At 41.6% G+C, this 27,931-nt stretch overlaps 4 protein-coding genes across 7 annotated transcripts; 2 read left to right on the forward strand and 2 right to left on the reverse strand.

Moving 5' to 3' along the window:
* Position 1: 1 nt before the first annotated feature.
* LOC128092799 (chromosome transmission fidelity protein 8 homolog) lies at positions 2-17,107 on the forward strand. 2 transcript variants are annotated; one of them, XM_052707510.1, is made up of 3 exons: positions 2-134; positions 16,585-16,714; positions 16,772-17,107. In XM_052707510.1, the coding sequence occupies exons 1-3, from the start codon at positions 115-117 to the stop codon at positions 17,105-17,107; spliced, it is 486 nt and encodes a 161-aa protein (XP_052563470.1). In that variant the 5' UTR covers positions 2-114. The 2 variants fall into 2 exon arrangements, with proteins under 2 accessions (XP_052563470.1, XP_052563469.1); XM_052707509.1 differs by lacking the exon at positions 2-134 and adding an exon at positions 8,968-9,127.
* Positions 253-2,926, forward strand: LOC128092796 (general transcription and DNA repair factor IIH helicase subunit XPB-like). The gene is made up of 2 exons (XM_052707504.1): positions 253-769; positions 840-2,926. The coding sequence occupies exons 1-2, from the start codon at positions 369-371 to the stop codon at positions 2,869-2,871; spliced, it is 2,433 nt and encodes an 810-aa protein (XP_052563464.1). The 5' UTR covers positions 253-368; the 3' UTR covers positions 2,872-2,926.
* LOC128092798 (snake venom metalloproteinase VMP1-like) lies at positions 3,223-7,973 on the reverse strand. The gene is made up of 4 exons (XM_052707508.1): positions 7,525-7,973; positions 6,793-6,995; positions 6,572-6,736; positions 3,223-6,507 (listed from the first exon to the last, which is right to left on the reverse strand). The coding sequence occupies exons 1-4, from the start codon at positions 7,580-7,582 to the stop codon at positions 5,446-5,448; spliced, it is 1,488 nt and encodes a 495-aa protein (XP_052563468.1). The 5' UTR covers positions 7,583-7,973; the 3' UTR covers positions 3,223-5,445.
* On the reverse strand, positions 17,095-27,322 carry LOC128092797 (histone-lysine N-methyltransferase E(z)-like). Of its 3 annotated transcripts, XM_052707507.1 has the most exons (8): positions 27,056-27,322; positions 26,437-26,993; positions 26,104-26,373; positions 25,896-25,922; positions 25,401-25,501; positions 17,731-18,493; positions 17,490-17,672; positions 17,095-17,427 (listed from the first exon to the last, which is right to left on the reverse strand). In XM_052707507.1, exons 1-8 carry the CDS (start codon positions 27,178-27,180, stop codon positions 17,201-17,203), a joined length of 2,253 nt encoding a protein of 750 aa, XP_052563467.1. In that variant the 5' UTR covers positions 27,181-27,322; the 3' UTR covers positions 17,095-17,200. The 3 variants fall into 3 exon arrangements, with proteins under 3 accessions (XP_052563467.1, XP_052563465.1, XP_052563466.1); XM_052707505.1 differs by having other exon boundaries at positions 26,104-26,993; XM_052707506.1 differs by lacking the exon at positions 25,896-25,922 and having other exon boundaries at positions 26,104-26,993.
* Between the last annotated feature and the right edge of the window lie 609 nt (positions 27,323-27,931).

The following is a 27,931-nucleotide window of genomic DNA, read 5'->3' on the forward strand; positions in this document are numbered from 1 at the left end:
AATCTTCAAAACAAATGTGTGTTCGCGATTGATCAGCCGGTTGTTAATTTTTTTATCAATTTTCAAGTGCAATTGTGGTGTAAATTGTTGGAAAAGGATTACTGCTATCTTAAGATGCCGGTTTACATAAGAAAGTAAGTACAATTTTTATTGAAATTGCTAAATTTAAAAACTCGTGATTTTCGGGCAATTTTATTCGCGCTCGCAATGACATCTGTCGAGCGGCCGGGTAAACAGCGAACTGTCAAACGTGTCAAAACAAAACAAAAGTGGTCCTCGTCGCGTTAACACGTACCGTCGTGAATTCCGTAGCGAAATCCGGATTTGTCACGTTAAAATCGAAACGCTAGTGACCCCCTCGCGCCGTGATGGGTCCGCCGAAGAAATCTTCGAAGAAGGACCGCCCTTCGAGCAGCTCGGCCGCGGGTTCCAGCACGGGTGGCTTCGTGGAAAATAAGTGGAAGAAGCGCCGTCCGGAAGACGATGCGTACTCGTCGCTGGCGAACGATGATGATGACAGCAGCATGGACGGAGCCGGGGGTGAATTTGTGCCGGGAGCGGCCAGCAAGAACGCGGAGAAAAACGACGACGGAATCGGGGAGGACGAGTACGGGGCGAAGGACTACCGGTCGCAGATGCAGCTGAAGCCGGATAATGCGTCGCGGCCGCTGTGGGTCGCGCCGAATGGGCACATATTTCTGGAGTCGTTTTCGCCGGTGTACAAGCACGCGCACGACTTTTTGATTGCGATATCTGAGCCGGTTTGTCGGTAAGAGTTTGATTTTACATATTTTAAATTGTAGATATGAAGTAATTTACGGTTTTTTTTTTCAATCTAGTCCGGAACACATCCACGAGTACAAGCTGACGGCGTATAGTCTGTACGCGGCCGTTTCGGTGGGGCTGCAAACGCACGATATCATTGAGTACCTGAAGCGACTCAGCAAGTGCACTGTCCCCGACGGTATCCAGGAGTTTATCCGGCTGTGTACGCTATCGTACGGCAAGGTCAAGCTGGTGCTGAAGCACAACAAGTATTTTGTGGAGAGTCCCCATCCGGAGGTGCTGCAGAAGCTGCTGAAGGATCCGGTGATTCAGTCGTGCCGGTTGCGGCGAACCAACGAGGAAGGGGAAGGATTCATCACGCAAACCATGGAAAAGAAGGGAATAACGGCGTTTGGGACGACCAAGATTGGGCCGACGACGGTGGTGCCCGGTGCGGAGGCGGAGAAACCGGCCGAGCCGGAAAATGCGGCTCCGGTTCCGGACGACATTACGAAATTTTACGACAAAATGGACAACGAGGAAGAGGAGGAAGAGGCGAATTTCAACACCGTTTCGTTTGAGGTGAACCAGGAGAAGATTGAGGTGTTGCAGAAGCGTTGCATCGAGATTGAGTTTCCGCTGTTGGCGGAGTACGATTTCCGAAACGATACGATTAACGCGGACATTAACATCGACTTGAAGCCGGCAGCTGTGCTGCGTCCGTATCAGGAGAAGAGTCTGCGGAAGATGTTCGGAAATGGACGTGCCCGTTCGGGAGTTATTGTGTTGCCTTGCGGTGCCGGTAAATCTTTGGTTGGGGTTACGGCCTGTTGTACGGTGCGCAAGCGTGCCCTGGTTCTGTGCAACAGCGGAGTTTCGGTGGAACAGTGGAAGCAGCAGTTCAAGATGTGGTCCACCGCCGATGACAGCATGATCTGTCGATTTACCTCGGAAGCCAAGGACAAACCGATGGGTTGCGGCATCCTGGTGACGACGTACTCCATGATTACGCACACCCAGAAGCGTTCCTGGGAGGCGGAACAAACGATGCGCTGGCTGCAGGAGCAGGAGTGGGGCATTATGGTCCTGGACGAGGTGCACACCATTCCGGCCAAGATGTTCCGTCGAGTGTTGACGATCGTGCAGTCACATTGCAAGCTCGGACTGACCGCCACTCTGCTTCGTGAGGACGACAAGATTGCCGACCTGAACTTCCTGATCGGGCCGAAGCTGTACGAAGCCAACTGGTTGGAGCTGCAGAAGCGAGGCTACATCGCCCGAGTGCAGTGCGCCGAAGTGTGGTGTCCGATGGCTCCGGAGTTTTACCGCGAATATCTCGTCACGAAGACGTCCAAAAAGATGCTGCTGTACGTAATGAACCCGCAAAAGTTCCGCGCCTGTCAGTATCTGATCCGCTACCACGAGAAACGTGGCGACAAAACGATCGTCTTCAGCGATAACGTGTTCGCCCTCAAGCACTACGCCATCAAGATGAATAAACCGTACATTTACGGCCCCACCTCTCAGAACGAGCGAATCCAGATCCTGCAGAACTTCAAGTTCAACCCCAAAGTGAACACCATCTTCGTGAGTAAGGTCGCCGACACCAGTTTCGATTTGCCCGAAGCGAACGTCCTCATCCAGATCTCCTCGCACGGAGGTTCCCGTCGTCAGGAGGCGCAACGTCTCGGCCGTATTCTGCGTGCCAAAAAGGGCGCCATCGCGGAAGAGTACAACGCGTTCTTCTACACGCTCGTCTCGCAGGACACGCTCGAGATGGGCTACTCGCGCAAGCGGCAGCGGTTCCTGGTGAACCAGGGCTACAGCTACAAGGTCATTACGCACCTGGCCGGTATGGAGAGCGATCCGGATTTGTTCTACAAGACGCGCGAGGAGCAGGGCCAGCTGCTGCAGCAGGTTCTGTCGGCGTCCGACATGGACTGCGAGGACGAGCGCATACCGGGCGAGGGGGGAGCGCCGAGGCCGGGCGGGTCGAAGCGCACCGGCGGGCTCAGCTCGATGTCCGGCGCGGACGATGCGGTGTACATGGAGTTTAGGAAGAAGAAGGAGCATCTGCATCCGCTGTTTAAGAAGTTTAGGGGATAAGGGATTTCGGGGCTTGTTGTTTGAAATAAAACTTTGGTATTCATTCTAAACAGTATATTTGCGCTTCATTTGATTGTGAGGTTTTCCACATGTTTCTGTTCTACATTGGCTGATTTTTCGAAATTCAACTTGTTTGAGTTTAATTGAAAATCATGATCCTGTATCGTTGCTCTAGGATATCTGGAGTTTTTTGAGTGTTTTTTAATAGGGACCATCCATAAACCACGTGGACAACTTAGGGGGGGGGGGGGGGTTTGCCGATTGTCCACGCTCCATACAAAAAAGATTTTATTTGTATGGAAATTGTCCACGATGGGGGGGGGGGGGGGGGTTTGCGATTCCCAAAAAAGTGTCCACGTGGTTTGTGGATGGTCCCATATCCCCGATTTAAGGCGGTTTCAAACACGCAAAAAAATAAAAATGTATAAGAATTAAAATTACGAGCCATGGTTTCAACATTTTGATTTAAAAAGTGTTTTAAAATGCATTATACACCTGTCCAGTTGTTTTGCCATTATTAGTTTCCAAAATATCTAAGTTTTGACGAAAATTATTTTTTTTGCGAAAAATAAAATTTTTGCGGTGCTGTACATTGCAATTTCGTAAAAAATAAAAACATTTTCAAATAAGCCCAAACATGCTAAATATGATTATCAATGCAGAAAAATGCATTTTAGATTGTTTTCAGTTGATTAGATTTCTATTTTCATGGAAATTTTGAAGTTTTTCGGAAAAAAAATGTTTTTGCCCCCTGATTTTTCAGACCAATTTTGAAGGGGAGGGGGGGGGGGGGACATAAACTTTGAAAAATATTTGCAACGGCCTAAATACCTAACAATAGTCAAAGTAATGTTAAAACTTAAACAAATTCTGCACAAACATAAACAATAGCCTGTAATAGTAGTTTATGCAACAAGTTGCAAAAAGAGGATTTTTTCAGCACGAGTCGTACATTTATCCAACGAGGTTCACCGAGTTGGATAAATACGAAGAGCGCTGAAAAAATCTAGTTTTGCAACGAGTTCCATACAACATTTTTTGCAATTCCGAAAAACACCCATTGAGTGAAATTTGAAGTCAAATTTTCATGTTTTTTGTCAATAAATCGTTTAAATCAAAAAAAAATTGAAAATTGTTACTTTTCGAAACAAGTGCTGAAAAGTTCAACTTTTCAGCACCCATTCCCGTGCTGAAAAATAGAACTTTTCAGCATTTATTTTGAAAAGTGTTGCTATTCGATTCTGTTATTTTTGGTACAGAAAAGTAGGCTATTTCGTCGTTCAAGAATGACAGGAAAAGTAAGAAGTTTCACGACGGAATTGCAAAAATTGTATTTAACTAATTAAGTCGATATTAATCCCTTCACAGTATTGCTCTAATAAACTTTACTTCGAATTGTTTTTTTTTTAATTAGGCTTCTTCTTTTTCCACAACTTAACTCCGAATATTTACTATGTTCATGTCAGAAATTAAAGGCAAGAAAAAAGTTAAAAGAAAACAATTTAGCACTGGCGGCTTTCCTCTAAAAGTCTTTAATCTGTTAGGGCATCTGCAGCGCTGGGGTGCAAATCAAATTTGCAACCCAAAAATTATTAATTATTATTATTTAAAAAAAAAATTAGTTTATTTTTATTTTTTTTCCTTTAATTTTGACTTAACATTCCATTAAAACTTAAATTTGATTTCTAATTTGCTGAACTTGCTTTTGCATCCATGTTAACTTCTATTTATCATTGATCTTTCCTTTACCCATTTACTTATGTATTTATTAAAATGTCATTATCATCGGTTCCTACTCTTCTTTCCTTCAAACTACAATTATTCTTTCAGTATCGAACTTTATGTAGTTTGCTTTCCTTTATTGTTTATTTTTTAAATCTACGCCCTTTTCTTCAAACAAGTATGGTTCGAGTCCTTACTCAATATATTGAATGATCACACACATAACATTATTGTACTTTTGGTAAACTTTTGAATAACATGCTTAGGTCCAAAACATTGTAACAAAACACCGCGACAAAAGAAATAGCAACATATAAAAACGACTCAACACTAGGAAAGATTTCAGGAGAAAACAATATACAGTAAAATAACAACTAGTTTTTGAATTCAAACTAAAAAAAAAAAATAGTTTTTGCTTTAATGAAAGTTGATAGGCACACTTTAAATGGTTAGGCGCTTATACTTACATCAAACCCTACGTAATGTACCACCCCCGGCCGAGTTAAAATGCGTAACCGGAAAAGAAGGTGTGCATGCCTGGCACGAACACTCAAAGCGTGTTCTAGCGTGTTGCTCGTACTGACTCAGAGCAAGGGTGAGATGTAGGTGTAAGGGCAGTGCGTGTTCGTCAGGAACCTAGTGCATAAGATCGGTCAAGGCCCGTTCTTACACTGAAAATTGCGAATTGCGAAATGTGTACTTCTATTAAACAACACAAATAAATAATAACTTTTAGTTTTTAAACGACTTAGTCTTTTTGAACACAATCTCTTTTCCCGTTCCACAAGTCTTCCAAGAGTTTTATCACGTGAATTACCTTAATTTCTTTAAAATATGGCATGCGTCTAAATATTACGACGAGTCATCTTCGATGGTCAAGCTGACCTGCGACGGCGACACGTGGCCACTGGTCAGACTTTCGCGAGATGATTCGCGAGCGAGTGTGGCTTTCTCCATTCCGATGGACCGACCGTCCGTGACTCCACTGACAGCCAAGGAGGTACTCAACCAATCAGTCACACCGGTCTTCGTTTCAACGCTGGACTCACTCGCCGTGTCCATGGCGACGGCTTCGGCGTCCGTTTTTGCAATCTCCCGGTATGCCACAACCGGTCCGGGACGGTCCACAGGTTGTGCTTGCGATAGTCGACGCTTACAGATCATCAAGATGACCGTTGCGACAGCAACTATTACGCCCAACGCTCCAAATACGATGAGGCTGATTTGCCACCAAGCCAAACCTTTCTCCGTTTCAGGATCAAAACTTGGTCCACCGCATTGCTCCTCGGAACAGATCGGCGTCCATTGCTGATGCTTCTGCAGCAGTCGATCCAATATATTCGGCATGGCAGCGTTCAACTCAGTTATGCTGTCCTTGCTCACCTTTGCATTGGCGAAGATGTTGGTATTTACCGCCATGAGAAAATCTTCACCGCCTTGGTCGTGTCCAACTCCGAACAGATGCAGCAATTCGTGGAGCGTGGTATGTGCGGTGACAACCACATCGTGGAAATTCGTAATAACGACCGAACCGGAACCGTGTCGTGAGCCCATGGTTCCGTGTATGGACACTCCTTCGGTCGACAAATTCGCCGTGTAGAGGACGACGAAGTCAACCGAATCCCGACCAATCATCTGGCTGTTGATGTACTTGTTGAATCGTGGCAGCAGTACTTCGCTTGACGAGTTCATTTCGATGTAATCTTTATCGGTCCAGTTTTCGATTCTGGTAAGATCGAGCACGATGTTGAACTTCGCCAGCAGAGCATTGAGGCTGTTTACAATGCTGAAGAAGAAATCAACCCCCTTTTCGGCACTATGATCATGTTCTTTGAACACGGTTTGGTCGACGACGATGCCCATCGCGATACGAACGGGAGGCGTTACCGGCTTTTTTCCAGCGTAGAGGCTTATCTGTAATAGAAAATATTAGAGGATTTGATTCTACTTTTTTTACAAACGGACATTGTGGCATTACCCCGTTCGACGAATTTCCAGCCTCTTGCGGGTACCGCGTGACATACTGTCCACCGTAGTAAGTCAGGGCGTACACGTCCGTCCCATCAAACACTTCCCCTTGAATGTGGTCACCGTTGCAGATCGAGACTGCAACTTTGGACAAGGGTTTTCCGAGGACAACTCCCTGAAATAAAAATTGTCGTAATTCGTCTAACCTTCCACAGATAAAAGCAACTCTACCTGATAGTGAAAATTTGGGACGTTAAGATCATTCTCAGAGTTTGTGCCATTCAGCACAAAATTTACCCTCACGGTCTCTGGGTATGTCTTGGGTTCCAGCTCCAGTTGCCAAAACGTGTCGTTCAGGTAGAAGCGAACCGATGTCACACTGGCGTTGGAGTTTCGGTGCACTGTTGGGTGAATTTGCCGGAAATTTGGGTTGGCTGAAAAACGAAGAGATGGAAAAAAAAATTCCATTGCGTTTAGATTTTGCCCTAGCTCATCAACCACCAACTTTATTTTCAAGGTGATGAAATCTTACTATAGATTTTGAAAATCTTTATCTTTCCCCATATAAACAAGGCTCAAAACGCGTTCGAACGAGAAGTTTGAATTGTCTTACGACAACAATTGAGTCATCATTAATCATTCAGACAAGAAGATTTCAGTTTCAATCCGTGTTAACATGTTGATCTTAAACCCAGTGAGTAGGTTGCAAGTTGGTTGAAAAAGGAATTTTTATTGTTTTGATTGATTAAAACTTTGCAGGGCCAAATCCAGCTAGGTGTTCAGTTCACCTAGGGTATCATGCCCTGAAATGCCCACTAAATTTGACTCATTTTGTTGTATCCTAATGTACTCCAAATTTAGAATGTTAAGAAACTACAAAAAAAAAAATATCCGACGATCTTCAACGAAGTCATCCCTAAGTGTTGTCCCGTAGCTTAATCCCACAGGTTGCAGATTACTTACGGTCTCCATTTACTGCCATGCTCACAGTAATCATCAGGATTACAACCGAAAACTTCATCCTTCATCAACTTCAATCTGCTCCGACATAAAAGTGCTCCTGATCACTGTAGTGCTTGATGTACGTTTCACGAATGATGCAAATTCCGGGATCACACCTCCCTTCTTATACCGTGCCGGCTCGAAGTACGAGTTGTATCAACCGGTGGAAACGCATTACACGTGGTGCAACAATATAGTCAAATTTTGGTTCGATGAGATACCGAACTCTCACTACTTTTCTTTCCAGATTTGTTTCACTTGTGGAAAGAATTTCGACGTTGCATTATTGCACAATTTGCCTAATCATTGCACAGAGAACTTTTTCGTTCATCCTAATTTCCGGAGCTCACTTTTTGAAACACGTTGCAACCTGTTGCAACTAGTAAAACTTTACCAGACAAGTGGAGAACATGTAGTCTGTTGGACGATTACAACTCTACTGAGGAAGGTGGAAAAATGCGTCAGCCTCAGCGTTTGGCGGCGAAAACAGAATTCATTCACTTGCACGCGAGAATGAATGAATTCAAATTCATTGGTGAGAAGTGCACGCAGAAAAAAATAATTATCAATTCGATAAATTTCTGCCAACATAGGGAGCGTTCTTTTATTACGTAACGCAGTTAGGGGGGGAGGGGGTGTCGGTGTCAGTTACGAAATGTTACGAAAATAGGGGGAGGGGGGGAGTGCTGTAAAATTCTGTTACGTAACGCAAAATTTTCATATAACAATTCTTAAAAAAAAATGCAAAAAGACCTTGCGTTACGCGTTACAGGAGGGTAGGGGGGGGGGGGTCGCTCATCTGTTACGATTTGTTACGAAGGGGGGGGGGATGGGGGTCAAAAATCCCAAATTTTGCGTTACGTAATAAAAGAACGCTCCCATATAGGAAACCTTATGTAAAACTGGTATCCAATTTAAAATTAGTGCAAACAGTCAAAGTAGTTATGCCGTGACAAAACCTGAATAGCGAACGTCGTGGTTCATGGAAGTTTAGTTCATCGAGAGGTACCTACTAGACATTCAATGATATGGTTAGGAAACACAAGTAAGAATTGTAGGTATGTATCAAAAAACGACAAAGTAAACAAATCAGAAGGGAGAGGGCGTTCAAGAAACAATAGCAGAAAAACTTAAAACTTAAAAGAGAGATGGGTGGAGAGATAAGAGAAGACATCCACTTAGTGGAGGGTTGCTACGAACGGCGCGGATTTGGCGCGGATTAGATGGCTAATTTTGCTCAGGCGCGGATTTCGCGCGGATGGCATTTTTGATAAATAAATTAATTGAAAGAGATAGTATTACGTTCAAGTTATAAAGACAAATATTATCAGTGTGGTGCTGACCTTTAGTTATGCACACCTTGTTATGCCAACCTTGGATAGATGGTTCCTGACACATGAAGATCTGTCAGTTGATTGATAGATGTCAGAGTGGGAAGTTGTGTGTCAGGGAGTGTGAGTGTGTGAACCGAGAGCGGATGTTCCCTGCAGGCCGGTGTGGCCATGATAATCTGTTCCGTGATAATACGGTACCACAAATGGCGACGAGGATTGGCGAAAGATTGGTAAGAATGTATCAATTAGTTCGCCAGCTGAACTATCTTCCCGAAGCGTAAGAAGGAAAAAGGTAAACAAATGGTATATTCGTTTGGGTCCGCTGCGAGAATTCTCACTAGGATGGATAATTACGGGTCGTCAGGATTTTCTTTGGTTACTAGTGAGCCGCTTAACAAACAAGCAAGAAATTCAGTGACAACCAGTTAATGGACAACTTATACTGACGTTTGTTATGGGCACTCGGGTGGAGAGCTCACCTGATTAAGAACTCGTTAAGATCCAAGCGAATATAACCAAGAAGTGGCAGGAAATTATACTGTACCCAGTGTGGAGAGATAATATGCGTAAAAGTTTTTTGATCTAAAGTTGAATCGTGTTTATATTGTAATTGGTGGAAATGATTGAGGGTCAAGACGATTTTCACTTCATCTTTGTTTTTAAAAATACAGCTTTCGGAGTTGGAAAAAAATGATAATTTGAAATATTAAAATGGTACGAGTAAATAATCCAATGAACAGAAATAGACAGACGCCTAAAATAATGAAAACGGTAAATTTTCAATGTTTTAAATTGTGTTGTTTTGTTCATAGACAGATACACTGAACCTCCGGTGGAGGGTCACATTGTCGTTTGTACCCCGTTGGTTTGACGAAGTCAAATTAAATGAGACCCCATTCGTTTGAGACCATTGGTGTCGAACCATCGGGATTGTAGTACATACAGGATCTAAATTAGAGTGGTTAAAGCCAAATACAATTTAAACAGACCGGAAGTCGAAACCCGGAAGGGTAGACTTCGAGGCTTCGAGCCAGTTGAAAATGACGGGAAGGCCAAGAGTCTGACCCGAGGCTTCGAGCCAGTTGAAAAAAACGGGAAAACCAAGAATGTAACCCGAGGCTTCGAGCCAGTTGAAAGAGACGGGAAAACCAGGAATGTGACCCGAGGCTTCGAGCCAGTTGAAAGAAACGGGAAAACCAAGAATGTGACCCGAGGCTTCGAGCCAGTTGAAAAAAACGGGAAAACCAAGAATGTAACCCGAGGCTTCGAGCCAGTTGAAAGAAACGGGAAAACCAAGAATGTAACCCGAGGCTTCGAGCCAGTTGAAAGAGACGGGAAAACCAAGAATGTGACCCGAGGCTTCGAGCCAGTTGAAAAAACGGGAAAACCAAAAATGTAACCCGAGGCTTCGAGCCAGTTGAAAGAGACGGGAAACCAAGAATGTGACCCGAGGTTTCGAGCCAGCTAGAAAAGGCGGGAAGACCACGAGTTGAATCTTAAGGCTAAGAGCCAGTTGATGATGAAACGGGAAGACCACGAGTTGGATCCCAAGGCTAAGAGCCAGTTGATGATGAAACAGGAAGACCACGAATCGGATCCTAAGGCTACGAGCCAGTTGTTGATGGAATGGGAAGACCATGTATCGGATCCCAAGACTTTGAGCCAGTTGTCGATGGAACGGGAAGACCATGAGTTTGAATCCGAGTCGGCGAGCCAGTTGTTAATGAATCAGATAGACTAAGGGTCAGATTCTAAGGCTACGAGCCAGGACTTAATCATTCCAGAGGGACTGAGAGTCATCACCCAAGGTTACGAACCAGAAATTTATAAAGGTAGAGTAAGTGACTGATTGCTGAAGATTTGAGCCCGAAATTGGGAAAAGAGTATGAGAATTAAAAGTCACTCCTCCTTGAGTCAAAAAGGACCAAGAAGAGCACAACAATCAAATAGCTCCAGGATCCAGAAAGACCATGTGTAAAGAACGTCGAGCTGGATAAATTTTGCCTGACTAGACTTCGAGGTTACCCAGAGGTTAGGTCGTTAGCTCAGTTCAATTGTAGGAGTAGTCTCCCTAAAAAAAACTGCCTCGGTAGAGTCACTAGGGGGCAGTTGGACCCACAATCCAAAAGTTGTCAGTTCAAATCCCGGGGTAGATGGGAGCTTAGGTGCATAAAGAGATATGGATTGACTCACTGTTTCAAGCCTTCGGACACCTAGTTTTGAGTAGAAATCTCGCAATAGAGAACGCCAAAGTAATACTGTAGAGCGAACAAGTTGATTTGATTTTAATTAGAAGAATTATAAAGGAGGTACACAAAAAAAAAATAACTTCCCGTAACTACATCAGATTACAAAATGGTTGGAAAATAAAGAAACTACTGCTACAAATCAGAGCAATATTCTTAAAGAAAGTGAGCGATGAGTCAAAGTACAGATTATTAAAAATATTAGATGATCTGAATGAGCATGTATGGACAGTAAAAAAAAGGGAAAGTGAAGGTGAAGAATAAATTCCTAAGGTCTGCCAGGTGGATAGTAAGGATAGTAGTGTAGCAAAAGTATAAAAAAAAATTGAAAGTAAAATGAGAAAATGAGAAATTGAGAATAGAGATGTGAGCCGGTTACGTAGATTGAAACATTCGCAGCTGTCATGGTAACTTTATCGAGAAATTAAAAAGAGAGATGTGAGCCGGTAACATGGAATGAAACTTTCACAGCTGTCATGGAAAGCTTCTCCATGTTGCACTTTTAATTTCTCGAAAGCGACTGTACAGAAAGTTTAGCTCCATATGTTGCACTTTTAGCGTCTTGACAATCGAATGCAAAGACAATAAGAAGTAAGTTAGATTTGAGTATTGGATTTAAAATGGAGCAAAGAAGGGAAACGGATTTCAAGGTAGTGACTTTCTTGAACGATAATATCTAGATCAATGCGTGAAAAGGGATCTATCACTGAATGGGACTGCTCGATATTCGATAGAACTTTCTGTCAGCGATCATTTCCCAAAACGATATTGGATCGCTGACACACAACGCCTATCTTGACCGTCGTTGCTTGGCGACGGTCAGTGAACGTAAACACGAAGATGAAACGAACGAAATATGCCTCAAGCTCAAGCAGCCGTCCGAACGAGACAACGTGCTCTTTCTCTTTCTCTCGTTTTTGTCTCTCTCTTCCTAATGTATGCTGCGTGGTGACAGGAGTCATATGATTGCTATCATTGGAGAGATGATCGGAATCTCGGTAGAATGTCAAACGAACGCTCTCCAAGCGATTTTTCTCCTGGAGGGAAGTCAATGATTGTGTGAGTGACTTTGCGTAGCACTCATTCCTTTGTGTGTGAACGAACGAAAGTAGAATGTAAAAATCAGGTTGTCGTGGTGAAGACGATTGAAGTGTTCTGTCAGCTATCACCAAAAAAAGTCGAAATTTCGCAAGCCCTGGATTGATGGCTCGCTCTATGGGGCCACAGTTGATTTATGGAATCACAGTCGATTTTGAATTTTTCGATATTTGCATGAGAAAAAAGAACGATCAGAACAGCTGCTGAAGTAATTTAAGCATTTAGGATCTAATTGTTTGAAATTGTGATTTTACCCTAGTTTGACAGAATCTGAATAAAATCAAACATCAAATCAACATATGATTAGACCTGCGTTCGTCGTGAGGAATCGCAAATGAGTTCAAACAGTAAAGTGGAAAGGTTTTATAAGGTGGACCCATAAGAGTCTCCTAGCGGTGCTGTGAGAATACAGCACTTTTCCGAAGTGAGAAGAGAAATTGAGACATGAATCAAGAAAAACAGTAAGTTAATGCAGACTTTAGGCATATTTTTAGAAAGAAAACCGCTCATTCGCTCAATTTGAACCGGTGGACATGTAAGGCTAAAGAATAGCTATAATGGTAGAAGACAAAAGGAAAGGATGAGCACGACTAATGTCCGGTTCAGTTAATAAATATTTATGTGGAAATAGCGATTAGGCCTCACGTGGTGACAATATAAAAGTATTATGCTAGAAAAAAAAAAACCAATAAGTGTAACCGTTCGAGGATGATGTATTCTAGAAATTTTTAAACAAATTATGTGTAAAAGGTTTATACGCAGATGGGACCTTTTGAAAAGGAATCCAATAATTAAAACAAAAATAAAAAGGGTGTGAGGCGGAGTTAGTTGCCAAAGATGAGGGTGGTTTAAGATAGGAATTGAACTGACCCATAGTGACAGAATGGAAATAAAATCTGATATGAAATTTGCTGTTGGTATATGCACTGCAGAAGTAAACAGTTTGCTTTGAATAAGAGCTAATCAGGCTCTCAAGTGGAACGTGTGACATTCTATTATTTGCATGATGAAAACGTATGTTGAAAACGAACATTATCGTAAACGAGAGTTTCGGTCCAGACTAGATAAGACTTGGTAAAAAGATCTAGATTTAAAGTGCACATAACAGTTCCCAAGAAGCGTCCAAGGTTTTCAGTAATCGGTAGTCTACCGTCTGTAGAGAAAACGAGATGTGGTGCTGACCTTTAGTTATGCACACCTTGTTATGCCAACCTTGGATAGATGGTTCCTGACACATGAAGATCTGTCAGTTGATTGATAGATGTCAGAGTGGGAAGTTGTGTGTCAGGGAGTGTGAGTGTGTGAACCGAGAGCGGATGTTCCCTGCAGGCCGGTGTGGCCATGATAATCTGTTCCGTGATAATACGGTACCACAATCAGGAATAAGGATAATTTGTTTTTTGTTCAGTGCAAAAACTTAGATTTCACACACAAAATTGAATTTTCTTCCAAAAATGTATGTTTTTTTAAATAAGAAACGTCGTGTCTTGTTGTATTGTATTGTTGTTTATCAACTAATTTTTTAACATCTCCTACCGGCTGTTTAATTTCTTTAGAGTTATGAGTAATGTTTTTAAACTTATTTATTGTATATTTGATACAGGATATATTCATATTTTAATCTTGTGAATCATATTTTTAACTTTTTCCGAAGATATAGACATTAGGATGTTAAAAAAAAGATTTTTGGGGCTTGTTCTGGTGGGACGACTCCAACATTCAAAATTCAAAGTTTATGAAATTCAAAAATTCAAAATTGATTCTTAAATTTAAAAATTCAGATTCAATAAATTAAAAAATCCGAAAATTAAACTCAAAAAATTAAATTGTTCATAAATTTCTAAATTCAACAATTTTAAAATTTAAAAAAGTCAAAATAAAAAAGATTCAAAAATTATTGTTTTTAAATCAAAAGAACAAACATTTAAATACTCAATTTCTTAAATTTTCAAATGTTCAAATACTAAAATTTTAAAAAAAATTCTAAATTCCCAAATTCTTAAAATATTCAATTCACCTATTTTTCAATTCTTGAAGTCTTCAATTCTTAAATTCCTAAATTCCTAATTTCTGGACCTTTTAAAAAAGAACGGTATTGTTGTTAAATTCTGGACTTTTCACACAATAAAGAACTGCAGAATTTTTATATCTTGATTCTTACCAGTTTTGTCACCATCTAAGATTACAGAAAATCTGATAACTTTGGAACATTTTTAGAGTTATATTTTAGGTTAGAGAAATTTAGAGAAGAAAATATTACAAATTGCGTGCTTCGATTTTTCTTAGTGACACTTTAGCGAGGATCATCGAGTACGAACTGTACTTAAATTTTCAAATCCTTAGATTTATGAATTAATAAATAAATAAATATATATTTTTTTATATTCAAATTTCGAAATTTCTTTTATTCATTACAACATTATTGTTATGGCTTTTCCCTTTGGTTTACTTCACCCCAGCAGAAATAAATTTGTCCATTTAATTTTCGGCTTTTCAAGATTCCGCGTTCTAAGATTCGGCCTCATGAGGCTATTCTGAATTTTCAATTATTTTTATTGAATACAACGTTATTAAAACGAGTTTAATTTTGTTCCCAAGTACCGTAATCTGGGGTGAATCGGGACTGCAGTCTGAATAGGGACAGCAGTTTTTAGAGCATTTAAAGCTTTTAAATTTGGAAATGGATGTACACATTTTGTTGGTCTGAGTCTGTTCTAACCGAAACCAACCAGGAAATTAAAAAAAATTGCTCCAACATGGTTAAAACTGCTGTCCCAATTCGCCCCATGTGTCCCGATTGACCCCAGTTTACGGTACTCTCTTTTTTCTAATAAAAAAAACTGAAACATTCTTGTATGTCGCGAATTTTTTTTTTAATATATGGCGCGGATTGGGTTTTGAGACGGCGCGGATTTTTTCCCGAATTCTCCGTAACAACCCTGAATAGCATCCTACATTTAAGTAAAAGAATCTTGCTTGTGAAACAACCTATACAAGTCCTGTAAAATAGTAGATTCGAAAGAAATTTTGACACATTATCACAAAAGTGTTCCGAGTTTGCAGGTTACAATCCGTGTTCAATCGGAACACACGAATTGCGACCTGTTGCAACCGGTAGTTCCGATTGTCTTTCGACCATACGTAGATGTAGATATGAGTCACCATTAACACCTAAACTCCCAAGCTGGAGAAAAAGGGGGAAATTCCATACAAATTCCCCCTTTTTCTCGAGCTTGGGAGTTTAGGTGTTAAGACAATAAATTTTTAATTTCAACGATGTTATGTGTTAATATTAGCTTTGTCTTTGACCAGGACAAGTCATCTGTTAACAAGTCACTTTCAATTTCAATTGATTTTCGTGGGATCGACCCACGAAAGCCCGTAAGCCCGTAAGAATAAATTTTAATATCAATCGATGAAAACGCATTGCGAATGATTAATAGTCTCTGGAGCGTTCTTTTTTTACGCGTGATCGAAGGCTGAGTAAAATTCACCATTATTGGCCTTTGCCAATGCGAACACCAAAAACACAAGATCCGGGAGCCACATAACAGTTACAAATTGTTATTGCAAATTTTGGAAAATCTTGAGAGGTCTGGCTCGATTCTTTAGGTAAAAATAAGTAACTGTGCCAATTTTGAGCTAAATCGGTTAAGGTTGAAGGGTCGCTTTTGATCGTTGAAGTTTGTATGGGAAAATCCGCAAAAATGTATGGAGAAAAGTAAAAAAAAAATCCACGAAAAGGTGGCGTTTAATGTGTAAAGTGTGAGATTCTTATGTGCAATTTAACGACAAACAACTTTGTCGAAGGCCGCAAAGCGATCCGAAGTAACCCAAAATTGGCACAGTTACTTAATTTTGCTGATATTTTTTATTGTCACCCTACTGCACACTTAAAAAAAAGAACATCAGGTTACTTACTGTCTACATTCACTGCCGTGCTTAGATTAATTATCACCACAATAATCACTATTACAGGTGAAAACTTCATTTTTAAGCTCTTTAAATTGACATAAAATTGTAATATCACTTTAGTGTACTGACTGCTGACCGGTTCACGAATGATGCGAATTCGGAATCCTACTTTCCTTTTTATATAATGCCAGCTTAAGGTACAAGACTTAAAATCATATCAACCTGAGGAAATCGGTTGTCACGCGATTGATCTTATTAGAATCCGAGATTCCAACTCTCTTCAGAGAGGCTGTAATATGCGTCATCAGGCTCAGAAGATTTCTTCTGTTGCGATGAGTAGCCACGCGTTTTGCAATTGTTTGGGCCGCTGTTCGACTTGAAATCAATTTGGCATTTAGAGTATAAATTTACGTTTGTTACTTTCGCAGTCCCAACGCCGAAGGCGACATCGAAGAATGGTGCATCGTGGAGCTGCAGGGTGACCTGGAGGTTCGGGGCGACCGTATGATGGACGGTCAGTTTATTGGCGATCTGCTGTACAACAAGTACGGACAACCGGTAAGAATTAAAAAGAAAATCCTTGAATAGCCTATGGTTAACGATCGCGCCTTCTAGATCCTCATCATCGGTCACCACATCCTGCAGGGCCGCTGTCAGAAGATCGACAAACCGCTGCTGGTCATGGAAAAGTGCTCCACCCGGGGCAAACAACAACAACGGAGAACCCAGGACGACGAGGAGGACAACGAAACCATGCTGGATGTGAGCCAGGTCAGCCACCTGGACAGTTCGATCGCGTCCTCCAACCGAACCGTGCTCGACTCTACGGTGGCGGTGGAGCACAAAACCGTCCCCAAGACGGAGTACCTGGTGCGGGCGGTCGTTCGGCAAAAGGTTCTTTTTAAGGCGCGGCCAAAGCCAATCATTGCGAACGTAGCTAAGAGTGTGTGAGAAGGTTATACTTTTATTCAATGTAATTTTTTGAAAACTTAAAAATATTTATCATAAATCTAATTTTTAAAAACATCAATTGTCACTTAAACTTTAGAGAAACTCCATTTCCCGCTCGATGCCGACAAACTTGAGCTGCTCGGTCGGTCCATATCTGTAGTCGAAGAACAGCTCCTCCCCCGGCTGAATGGCGCGTTTGGCAAAGATTCCAATGCGGTGATCACCGTTAACCATCATCACCTTCGCGTAGCAGTTCGGGTTGATCGAGTGGTTGGCGAAGCGGATCTTGTTGCCCTTGCGGGTCGCGTCCACGACAAAGTCTGCAAGAGAAATAGGGTTGAATTAGTTTGGTTTCAATCGAGGGATGTTGAGGAATTCTTACCGTTGTTCAAGTTGAACAGGAAACTGCACATGTACTTGTCGTACACCTTGCCGCGGCGATCGGCCTCGTCCTGCGAGATGATCTCACCGCAATACTCCGAGATGAACTCGTTCTTCTGGGCGCTCTCCTTCAGGAAGATTCCCCACCCAGCCACGTCCGACGGCGCCATCAGCAGGTGCTTGTCTGTGGAATAGATTCAGATGTAAGTTCATCAACACTCTTCAACTTAACTTGAACTCACGCAACGCCCGCTGCACGCTGACGTTCTTGCAGGTGATTTTCGAGATTTCGTAGTGTTCCGCGCCGCACGTCTGGCACAGGTCCGGGTCGCACTCGCGCACCGCCAGATAGCACGGGCACTGCTTCGTGTTGCACTGCGCCTTGCACCGGCAGCCCGGGAACCGGTTCTGGCAGTCGCTGCTGCAGTTGCAGAACTTTTCGCAAAAGTTTTGCGCCCGAATGCACGGACAGCTCGCGTCACACGGGCCCGGATGGTCGCACGGCGTAAAGTTGTACACGTGGTTCGAGCTCGAGTCCTTCTTCAGCTGAATCTTGCGGCAGTGCATCGACCACAGCCGGTGCTTCTTCTTCTTCTTACGGGGCGGCGTGTTGTCCTTGTTCGTCTCGATCAGCGGAATGTCCGCGGCCTCCTTCTGCGCAAACTGGTACACCTGCTGGCACGTCTTCATCAGCATCGCCTCCGCAATGGCGCAGTAGTTGTTCAGGTAGATCGTCTGCAGCGAGCGGAAGAACGACTTGTCCGACCCGTTCCACTCCTCGTCGGCCGCGTCCAGCAGGTTCAGCAGCGTGGCCGAGTTGTTGACCGAAGTGCTCAGGCGGGCGGTGGTGCCACCGTTGGAAGCGACCGCGACGGTTCCCGGAATAACGGGGGCCTCCTTGCTGTACCGGCTGCTGTCGTTGCTGTCCTCCGAGCTGGCCTCGTTGCCCGAATCCATCGGCGTTTTGTTCTTGTTGTCCACGGCCAGCCGCTCCTTCATGCCGTCCTGTGGGGAGAACAATAAGAGTTTAAACTGGTGTAAGATTCCATGATAGTAAGTAGATTTTGATTAGAGTCGCAATTCGCCATTCGCAATTTTCAGTGTAAGAACGGGCCTTGACCGATCTTATGCACCAGGTTCCCGACGAACACGCACTGCCCTTACACCTACATCTCACCCTTGCTCTGAGTCAGTACGAGCAACACGCTAGAACACGCTTTGAGTGTTCGTGCCAGGCATGCACACCTTCTTTTCCGGTTACGCATTTTAACTCGGCCGGGGGTGGTACATTACGTAGGGTTCGATGTAAGTATAAGCGCCTAATCATTTATAGTGTGCCTATCAATTTTCATTAAGGCAAAAAACTGTTTTATTTTAGTTTAAAATCAAAAACTAATTGTTATTTACTGTGTATTGTTTTCTCCTGAAATCTTTCCTAGTGTTGAGTCGTGTTTATATGTTGCTATTTCTTTTGTCGCGGTGTTTTGTTACAATATTCTGGTCCTAAGCATTTTAGAAAAGTTTTTCAAAAGTACAATACCGTAAACTGGGGTCTATCGGGACACATGGGGCGAATTGGGACAGCAGTTTTAACCATGTTGGAGCACAATATTTTGATTTTTCTGGTTGGTTTCGGTTAGAACAGACTCAGGCCAACAAAATGTGTACATCCATTTCCTAATTTAAAAGCTTTAGGTGCTCTAAAAACTGCTGTCCCTATCCAGACTGTAGTCCCGATTGACCCCAGATTACGGTAGTAATATTTGTGTTAATCCTTTAATCATTCCATAAATTGAGTAAGGGCTCGAACCTCACTTGCTTAAGAAAAAGGTTTCAAAACAATGGACAGTGAAGGAAATATACTATGTAAAGTATCAATAGTAAAAGAAAGATAGTAATTTATGAAGTAGATAAAGAAATTAACAATAGTTAATAAATAGAGGTAACAAACAAGCTTAGATTGTATTTAGGGGAAATTTACAGGAAAGATGAGAAATTATTCAAATAGATAAATAAAGAAAGGCACAAAATTGACATCGCTGCCAAATTAAGGGAAAGAAGACAGTTTGTTACAGCAGCATCAATTGGTAAAATAGAGTGGACAAGCTTTGAGAAATAAGAGAATCAAATAAGTAAAATAGAAATCAAATGGAGGATAGTAAACAGAAGCCGTTTTACAAAATCAGTGAAACAAAATAAACAGAAGATAGCTGTTAGCTGAAATGGAAAGAAGAGAAACCCCGTTCTGCGATGCTCAGGTACATCCACAGCAGTTGACTCAACATACTGCGAATCAAAACAATACCGTCTACAATCACAAATTACTTCCCTTTCCCACATTGACGCGCCCCTTTCTTTTAGCCGTCTCCACTCTGACCCTCGCTGGTCAAAGGTTTACGAGTCGTTTCCACAGGCCACCAGCTAGGTTACACCTTGTCATCATGATGACTAAACCAAACCAACGTGGAGGTAAGAAAATAGGACACTTGCAAGGAACCAGAGCCAAGCTGTTTTGTCCAAACAGCACTACGGATGTAGTTGGGCTCCTTCCGGGATGTTCCTCGCCTGGGTGTCAACCGACGAGTATCATCAGTATCATGCACCCTTGGCCTGCATACTGAAATTTAAAGCTACTTATTAAATAATACTAATTTCTAAATACATGTCACAGAATTTTATTTTTATTTTTTGCAACATGAAATTTTCGTCTTAATTAAGTTTCAGATTTCTTTTTAATGTTTTAAGAAGGTATTGGACTATGGTAAACGAACAAATAAACTCGCACTTTTTGTGTTTGACAGTTTGTCAAACTCGCAAACAAAGCCAAATGTATGCAGGCTGATGTTTCTGCAAACAAATGCAGGCAAACTTGATTTGGTTTTGATTTTTATAATTTTAATTTCTTTAACTTTGAAAAATATTTGCAACGGCCTTATTGATCATGATTTTTGCATAAATAATTTTATGAAAAGAAAACAAACGAAAGAAGAAAAAAATGCATCCACTGGCCCTTCGGTTATTTTGCTTTGTTTTGGTTTTTTGACGATTGTCTGCTTTTTAACTGGGCTACGACCCAGTTATCGAGCGCCCACTTAAAAAGCAGCCCAGTTACCGAACAAGTACTGTATCACAGTTGTCGACGGAGGAGCGGATTTGTTGAAATCCCGCAGGACGTCCTGAAGGTTCTCGCCTGTTCAATTTCTATTTTTTAAGGTTTATGATTTTTGATTTTTTTTTTAGAACAATGCTTTATTATTATTTAAATTAATATTTTTAATTGTTAATTTTATCTATCCCATTTTCATAACAAATTTGTTGGTTATTTACAGTTAAATTGAAATTTTTTAAGCTTGTTGATTTATTGTAAGCTACTTGAACTTATCCATTTTTTTTAATATTTATGAGTGTTGGATCTACGAAGTGTCAGTTGGACTGGCACCACTTCACAACCACGACTACTACGATTTTTCACCGCAAGATTAGCAACCCTGATCGCCTGCCGCAACAGTTTTCTGCGATCAAGCACAACCCTGCGCAACGCTACGGCCGACGAACAACGACGACGACGAAAGACAACGACGAAGAGGACGCAACGACGACGACGAAAGACAACGACGAAGAGGACGAGTGAAAAAACCGCCATTTTGCGGACACAGTCTCTTTTTACCCTCGGTAGCGAAAACACGTAGTTTTAATTAGACTTAATAATAGTAGTTTATGCAACAAGTTGCAAAAAGAGGTTTTTTTCAGCACGAGTCGTACATTTATCCAACGAGGTTCACCGAGTTGGATAAATACGAAGAGTGCTGAAAAAAACAAGTTTTGCAACGAGTTCCATACAACATTTTTTGCAATTCCGAAAAACACCCATTGAGTGAAATTTTAAGTAAAATTTTCACGTATTTTGTCAATAAATCGTTGAAATCAGAAAAATGTTGAAAAGTGTTACTTTTCGAAACAAGTGCTAAAAAGTTCAACTTTTCAGCACCCATTTCAGTGCTGAAAAGTAGAACTTTTCAGCATTTATTTTGAAAAGTGTTGCTATTCGATTCTGTTATTTTTGGTGCAGAAAAGTAGGCTATTTCGTCGTTCAAGAATGACAGGAAAAGTAAGTAGTTTCACGACGGAATTGCAAAAAGCTAGTTTTTAGTGCTAAATCCGAGTGAGCTGCTCCTTTACCACACCCACGGCCAGTTCGAACATTTCCATACAGTCCACCCGTGAATATTCCGCCGTATTCCGTGGGGCCAACGTGCCGGCCCGAACAATGAGAAAGCTTTTTATTTTTATTGAACTTTTGGTTTCTGGTACAGTCCAGACCCGAGAATAAAAACTTAATTTAATCAAATAAAAGTTTGTTTTAGAATTTATTATTTTCAGAATTGCTCATTTTATAAAGTTTTGAATTTTAAGTCTTTAAATTTTTGGATTGTTAAATTTATATGTTTTATTTAAACACTTTACTTTAAAAGTAAAAAGTAAATCTTTCCCAGTTCCTGAAGAGAACACCCGTGAAGAGTATCGGGGCCGGCATTTACAAAGCGGATTCAGTGGCAATTTAATTCTCAACTTAATGTTAACATGTTAAGGTTAATGTTAACATTCCATAGGTCGCCTCCCTAAGGTGTCGTGATAAGGTCCAGTTTGTGGCGATACCAGCTCTCTGTCACTGCCGCCATGTTTATGAAACCAAAATATTCGATGACGAACACCAAGAAAACAAAGAAGAAAACGAAGGTGTCTACTGTCAGATTTTGAAAAATAAACAAAGTGGGGGGTGAACAATTGTCGATCCTCGGTCCCAATTTTCCCGGTCGACTGGGATTTTTCCTTTAATTTGGTTCCACGATTCAGAGCAGCTTTCGGTCGGATTCTTGCTCCGAAAAAACAGGAACCCGGCCGGTACCGGTTTTCGGAAGAGGTAAAATTTTACTCTGCTTCTCTGGCTGCACCAGCCAGACGGCCGATTCAAGAGCTCCTTGGTTTCCGGCCTCATACACACACGATAAACGTCCGGAGATATGCCCAAGATACACAGGACCACTCGCGTTGAATCAATTTTTGTGATAATGTTATCACAAAATTATTATTTTTTGATTAGGCGCGCCATTTCCCTATTTTTATGTAAACAATCAAAAGACACCAATACTACTTCATCCAAAGCTTTGTTTATGATGGGCTCTTCACACATACTAATGCTCAAACTCTATCCAATGCATTGTTTATGGTGGGCTCTTCACACATACTAATGCGTGGGCTCTTCGAGGTTTTGGTGACTGTCAAACGTTCTAGGCATTAACAGTGGTGCCAGGGGGCTGGGCGATACACTACCTTCCCTTTACTAAGCAGTCGATTCCAGGAGGGAAAAGATCACCAGTTGCATTGGTCCGAGCCGGGATTTGAACCCCGATCTACCGCTTACGAGGCGGAAGCGTTACCACTGGGCTACGTGGCTCGGCCCAAAGTAATATGTTTCGAATTATACATTTTTTAACATTCAAAATTTTCATTTTTTTTTTACTTTGAGAATACAAGAATGTTTAAAAAATTATGTATTAATATTTTGGGTCTCCTACGAAAGGCAGAATCTCAAAAGGCCGAATCCCGTAAGGCAGAAATTCAAAAAGCCAAATTACTCGAAAGGCAGAATTATCATAAGGCCGAATCCCAAAAGGCCGAATGCTCAAAAGGCCGAATCTCATAAGGCAAACCGCGCCCAAAAAGGCGGAAACGTATTCCAAACCTCGTTTGTAATGCGTTTCCGCCTTTTTGGGCGCGGTTTGCTATTAATATTATTTTAAACCATAGTTATGTAACAAACATTGGTTTCGAAAAAAAGAAGGCAAAACTTTCTAGCATTGCTGCTAACTAAATTTTTAAATTTTCTATTTATTTGCCGCAAAAAAATAATTGTAATTATTTGAATTCATTTAAGTACTTGGTGTCGAATGATCAAATTTCGGTTATCGTCACCATAATTCCATCAACAACAAGATTGAAACACTTTTGAAATGCTTTAATTCATTCTACTTTACTCATTTGTATGCATGGTAACAATATGATCGGTAAAGATAAACAGAATGTACTCATTATGTACTTATTTTGCATAAAATTATAAAAAAGAACACAGTTCATTAGTTTACTGTATCTTTGAACATCATAATCAATGAAAATCGTGAAAATATGAACAAAATTCCGAATTCCATAATCATTCTGCCTTTCGAGACATTCGGCCTTTTGAGACGTTCTGCCTTCTGAGCAAAATACAAAATTCGGCCTTTTGAATTTCGGCCTTCCGAGATGCTGCCTTTTGAGTTTCGGCCTTTTGAGGCAATCCCAATATTTTTATGTTTAGGGATAAGAATTTTATATTCAAACATGTTTTAATTTCAGAATTTTCTGGAATTTTCTTTTTTTATGTCCCCTTCAAAGTGGGCACGAAAAATCAGGGGGCAAAAAAAATGTTTTTAAACTTCAAAATTTCAATGGAAATTTAAGTGCGATCAGCTGGTCCGGTGGCGCAGTGGTTAGCGTGGTAGCCTCTCACCCCAGTATGGCCTGGGTTCAATCCCAGACGGACCCGGTGGCATTTTTCGAGACGAGATTTGCCTGATCATCATCATCACCTTCTATCTGTTGGGGAAGTAAAACGTCGGTCCATTAGCGTAAAAGAGGTTTTGGGTGACTCACCACACATAACCTTCGGACGCCTAGAAATGAGTAGAAATTTGCAACAGAGACCACAAAAGACCCGGGGGTCGTGAAAGTGGATTGCTTTGCTTTGCAGCTGAAATAAATTTAAAATGCATTCCCCTGCGTTTAGAATCATTTTTAGCATGTTTGGGTTGATCTAAAAATCGAAAGACAAAACCTTTGAAAAATATTTGTATCGGCCTAAACATAGAATTTCACGGTTTCTTGGTTTATAGATCAAATCATTTTAAAAGTTTACACTTTTTTTATTTTCGAATTTATGATTTTTAAAATTGTTTCATTTTATTTTTAAATCATTTTTCATCAGTCCTTTAATTTTTATGTTTAAGATTTTTAAAATTGTTTCATTTTATTTTTTAAATAGTTTATGTTTGGGCTATTTTAAAAATGTTATCTAAAATTTTTTTCAAAAAAATAAAAAAAAAATAATACAAATTCGTTTTTTTGGAACTTTTTTTTCAAACCCCAGATTTAGACAAAGATCAGTAATAGCTTGGGAAAATAAATGTTTTCATTAATTTATGATATTTTGCCAATTTTTAATAGTAGTGTAAGGCCGTTGCAAATATTTTTTGAAGTTTATGTTCTTCGACTCTGGCCTAAGTCGAGGGGGGAGGGGGGGATTGATTTTGAACGCAGGAAAATGCATTTCAAATTGTTTTCAGTTGGGTAGACTTCTATTTCCATTAAAATTTTGATATTTTTTGAAAAAAAAAATGTTTTGCCCCCTGATGAGATTTGTAATTTAGTTTTCAATTCAATTCAATTGTGTTTTTATTAGAATTTAACTGTTCTGCTCCAGGATGTTACATTTGCTATTCAGAGATTTGGAGAACCTTTCAACTGAGATCAATTCATAAGCCTTTGCAGGGAAGATACATATTTCTACGTTTAGATTTTGCTAACTGGGTGTTCTTTTAGGGAAAATAAATTTTGAGAAAAAACCCTAGATCAATGTAAATTAGTTTTGTTTTAAATTTTTATGCAATTTTTTGATTGTTTTTATTACCTATCGAAATTTTCTCTATTATTAGTCGTAATTTGTTGATGGTAGATAGAGAAATAAGGATTGAAAAATATCGATCAGCAACGGAAAAATACGATTTAAAGAGAAAGTACGTAATTTTCCAATCGAGGATCGAGAAATTAAGACCGATTGCAATCACCACCACGATTAAGTAAAGAAAGGAGAACTCACCAACAGCATGTAGCAGGTCGCGCTGCACGGTTTGGTCGTCTGCTTCAACTCGGGCCAGCGGCGCTTCTGCAGGTTCGGTCCCGGATGGCACGCCTGGAGACCTGCACGACAAATCATAGGAAAATGTATTAATCCATGCAAATTAAAATAGTGAATAGTCCCAGTGAGAATGATGGCCAATTTTGGGTTTGGATGATGATGATGAATGAGCGCAAGTGTGTGGGATAATTTCGGTTTTGTGATGAAAAACAGAGGGAAAAGCCAGAAATGTTAACGGAAAAAAGGTTTGTCCTGCGACGTTCCAATCACATTGATCCGATCGGTTTCGATTGATTGTGTGAAATTGTATGATTGTGTGTTTTTTAGGAGGATGATCGTTTTGCTTTCGAATTTGTCCACGCAAATTTTGCATTAATTTTAGTTTTACTTGCTCGGCGGTTTAAAAACAACTAAACAACTATTTGCAGGAAGATCGTTGCCAGTTAGGTAACTTACGATTCGGCTGCTCGCCAGCAGGACTTCCTGCGGGTGTTGTGAGTGTGATATTTGCCGAACGATTGAAGTGTTTTTGAAAGAGGATCGAAATTGATTTACAGAAAAATATGCCAAAATAAAGGGACAAGTCAACCGTACGCGAACAACGGATCATCATCTGAAAGAGGACTCTCAAAAGTGTTAGGGAAGGCAACGGGGTCATACTCACGGTGCAAGAAGCAATCGTATTTGAAGCAACGCCGGCAGAACAGCGTGTGGTACGAGTGGAGCGTTTGCTCGCGCGAAACCGACTCGGCGCGCGGCCCGTCGATGTTGGGCGTGCACTCCGGGGGCCGCTCCGGGTCGACGCGCTCCGTCAGCTCGATGTACCGCTCGCGCAGTTCCTCCGGCGTGCCCAGGTCCGGGAACTGCGAGCTGATGGCCTGGAAGATTATCGGCGAGGGAAACGGCTTCTCGTCGATAACTTCCTTCTTGAGTACTACAAAAGGTTCCAGCTTGAATTTAGGCAGTGAATCGTCCTTCGCGGCAATGTCGACGGTACCTTCGTCTTTGTCTGGTTTGGCTTTGGCCGGCGGCACCTTCGTGCCACTCGTTGATGGCTGTGGTCCGGCAGCTTCATCCGCCGTCGGCTTCACCGCAGCAGCCTTGCCCGACTTTGAGCTATCGTTGCTGTTCGAGTCCACGTCCCTTCCGGTGTACTGCATCAACGCGTGGCACAACTCCACAAAGATGGAATCGTCAATGAAACTGCCCTCCTTGTCCCCGTGCACCTTCCCGTCGTAATTCTTAATCAACTCCTCGATGAACGACCCGTCCTGGTCCAGCACCTCGTCTCCCATGTAAGGAATATTGTGCAGTACGGTTTCATCTTCGACCATAAAGTTCTGCTGGGTCGGCGCCCACGTGTACATCGTCGGAATCGGTGTCACCGCCGGAATCACCCGGATTGGAATCGTCTGGTGGGCGCCCTCATGGTTCACCACTTCCGCCTTCTTCATACACTCGACGTGGGGCAGTTCCGTGTCGTTCTGGATCCAGGTGGCGTTCGTCGTCAGCCACGAGTCATTCTCCTTCACCAGCAAATTCAGCAACTTTTGACTACCAAACAAAACTTAAATCAGTCGACGTCCCCAAAAACCCCAAAAAGATTAAACTCTTACCGGTTTCCGTTCCAGGCCGCCTTCACCTCGTCCGCGCGCTTGTGACGCTTGCTGGCGCGAATCTTCATGTACTCGGACTTGACGCGCTTCTTCCAGTCCAGCGTCAGCTTCGTTTTGGACATCATTTTTGACGAACCACTGTTTTCCAGGATATAAAATTAACTTCCCCAGGTTCAAAATAAAATGCAGCGCCCCGGCGGACGCGAAAAAGGCGGAAAATTTGCAGTCTTCTGCTTTGTTCTGAAGTCTGGAGTTGAGTGCACCCTCAGGAAGGGGGAAAACCGCTAGCCCGCCCACCCGCGAACGAGAACTGTCAGATGAAGTAAACATTGCCGGTTATGCCCGCCGCCTAGGTGGTGAAATTGGTTGACCTATTTTTTTTTACTTCTGGAAACGGGGGTTGTGTGGCCTTTGCCGGAATATCATTTACCGGAAACGTTAGTTTTTTATTTATTTCTGTAAAATGAAAATACTTGTACTGTGTTAAACTTCAGGGAGTCGCGTGTTTTGGCCTCTCTCACAAATGTCCTTACAAAGTGTTTGTCCTTACAATGTTGAATACGCGTTGGTTATGATTAAAGTATTGGTAAATTTCAGTATGTACAATGTGAAACTACACTATTTTAAATCAAAAGTGGTCCTACTTTTAAATGTAGAAGTGATGACGTCATGATATATACACATATATACACTAAACTGTCAGCAGTGAAAAACACAAAGTGCACTTTTTGACCGATTTAATGTTCTTGTATTGTTTACAACTCTCAATCGCAACTTTTCTCCTGTCAAATAAACACATGTTCGACTCTTGTGGCCACTCTGCTGTGTAACCTGGTTGGTGCCTAGATTCATGCGACAGTACTTTTTCGTTGGAAA

This window comes from Culex pipiens, chromosome 2, assembly GCF_016801865.2.
Source record: "Culex pipiens pallens isolate TS chromosome 2, TS_CPP_V2, whole genome shotgun sequence".
NCBI classification, from domain to species: Eukaryota; Metazoa; Arthropoda; class Insecta; order Diptera; family Culicidae; genus Culex; species Culex pipiens.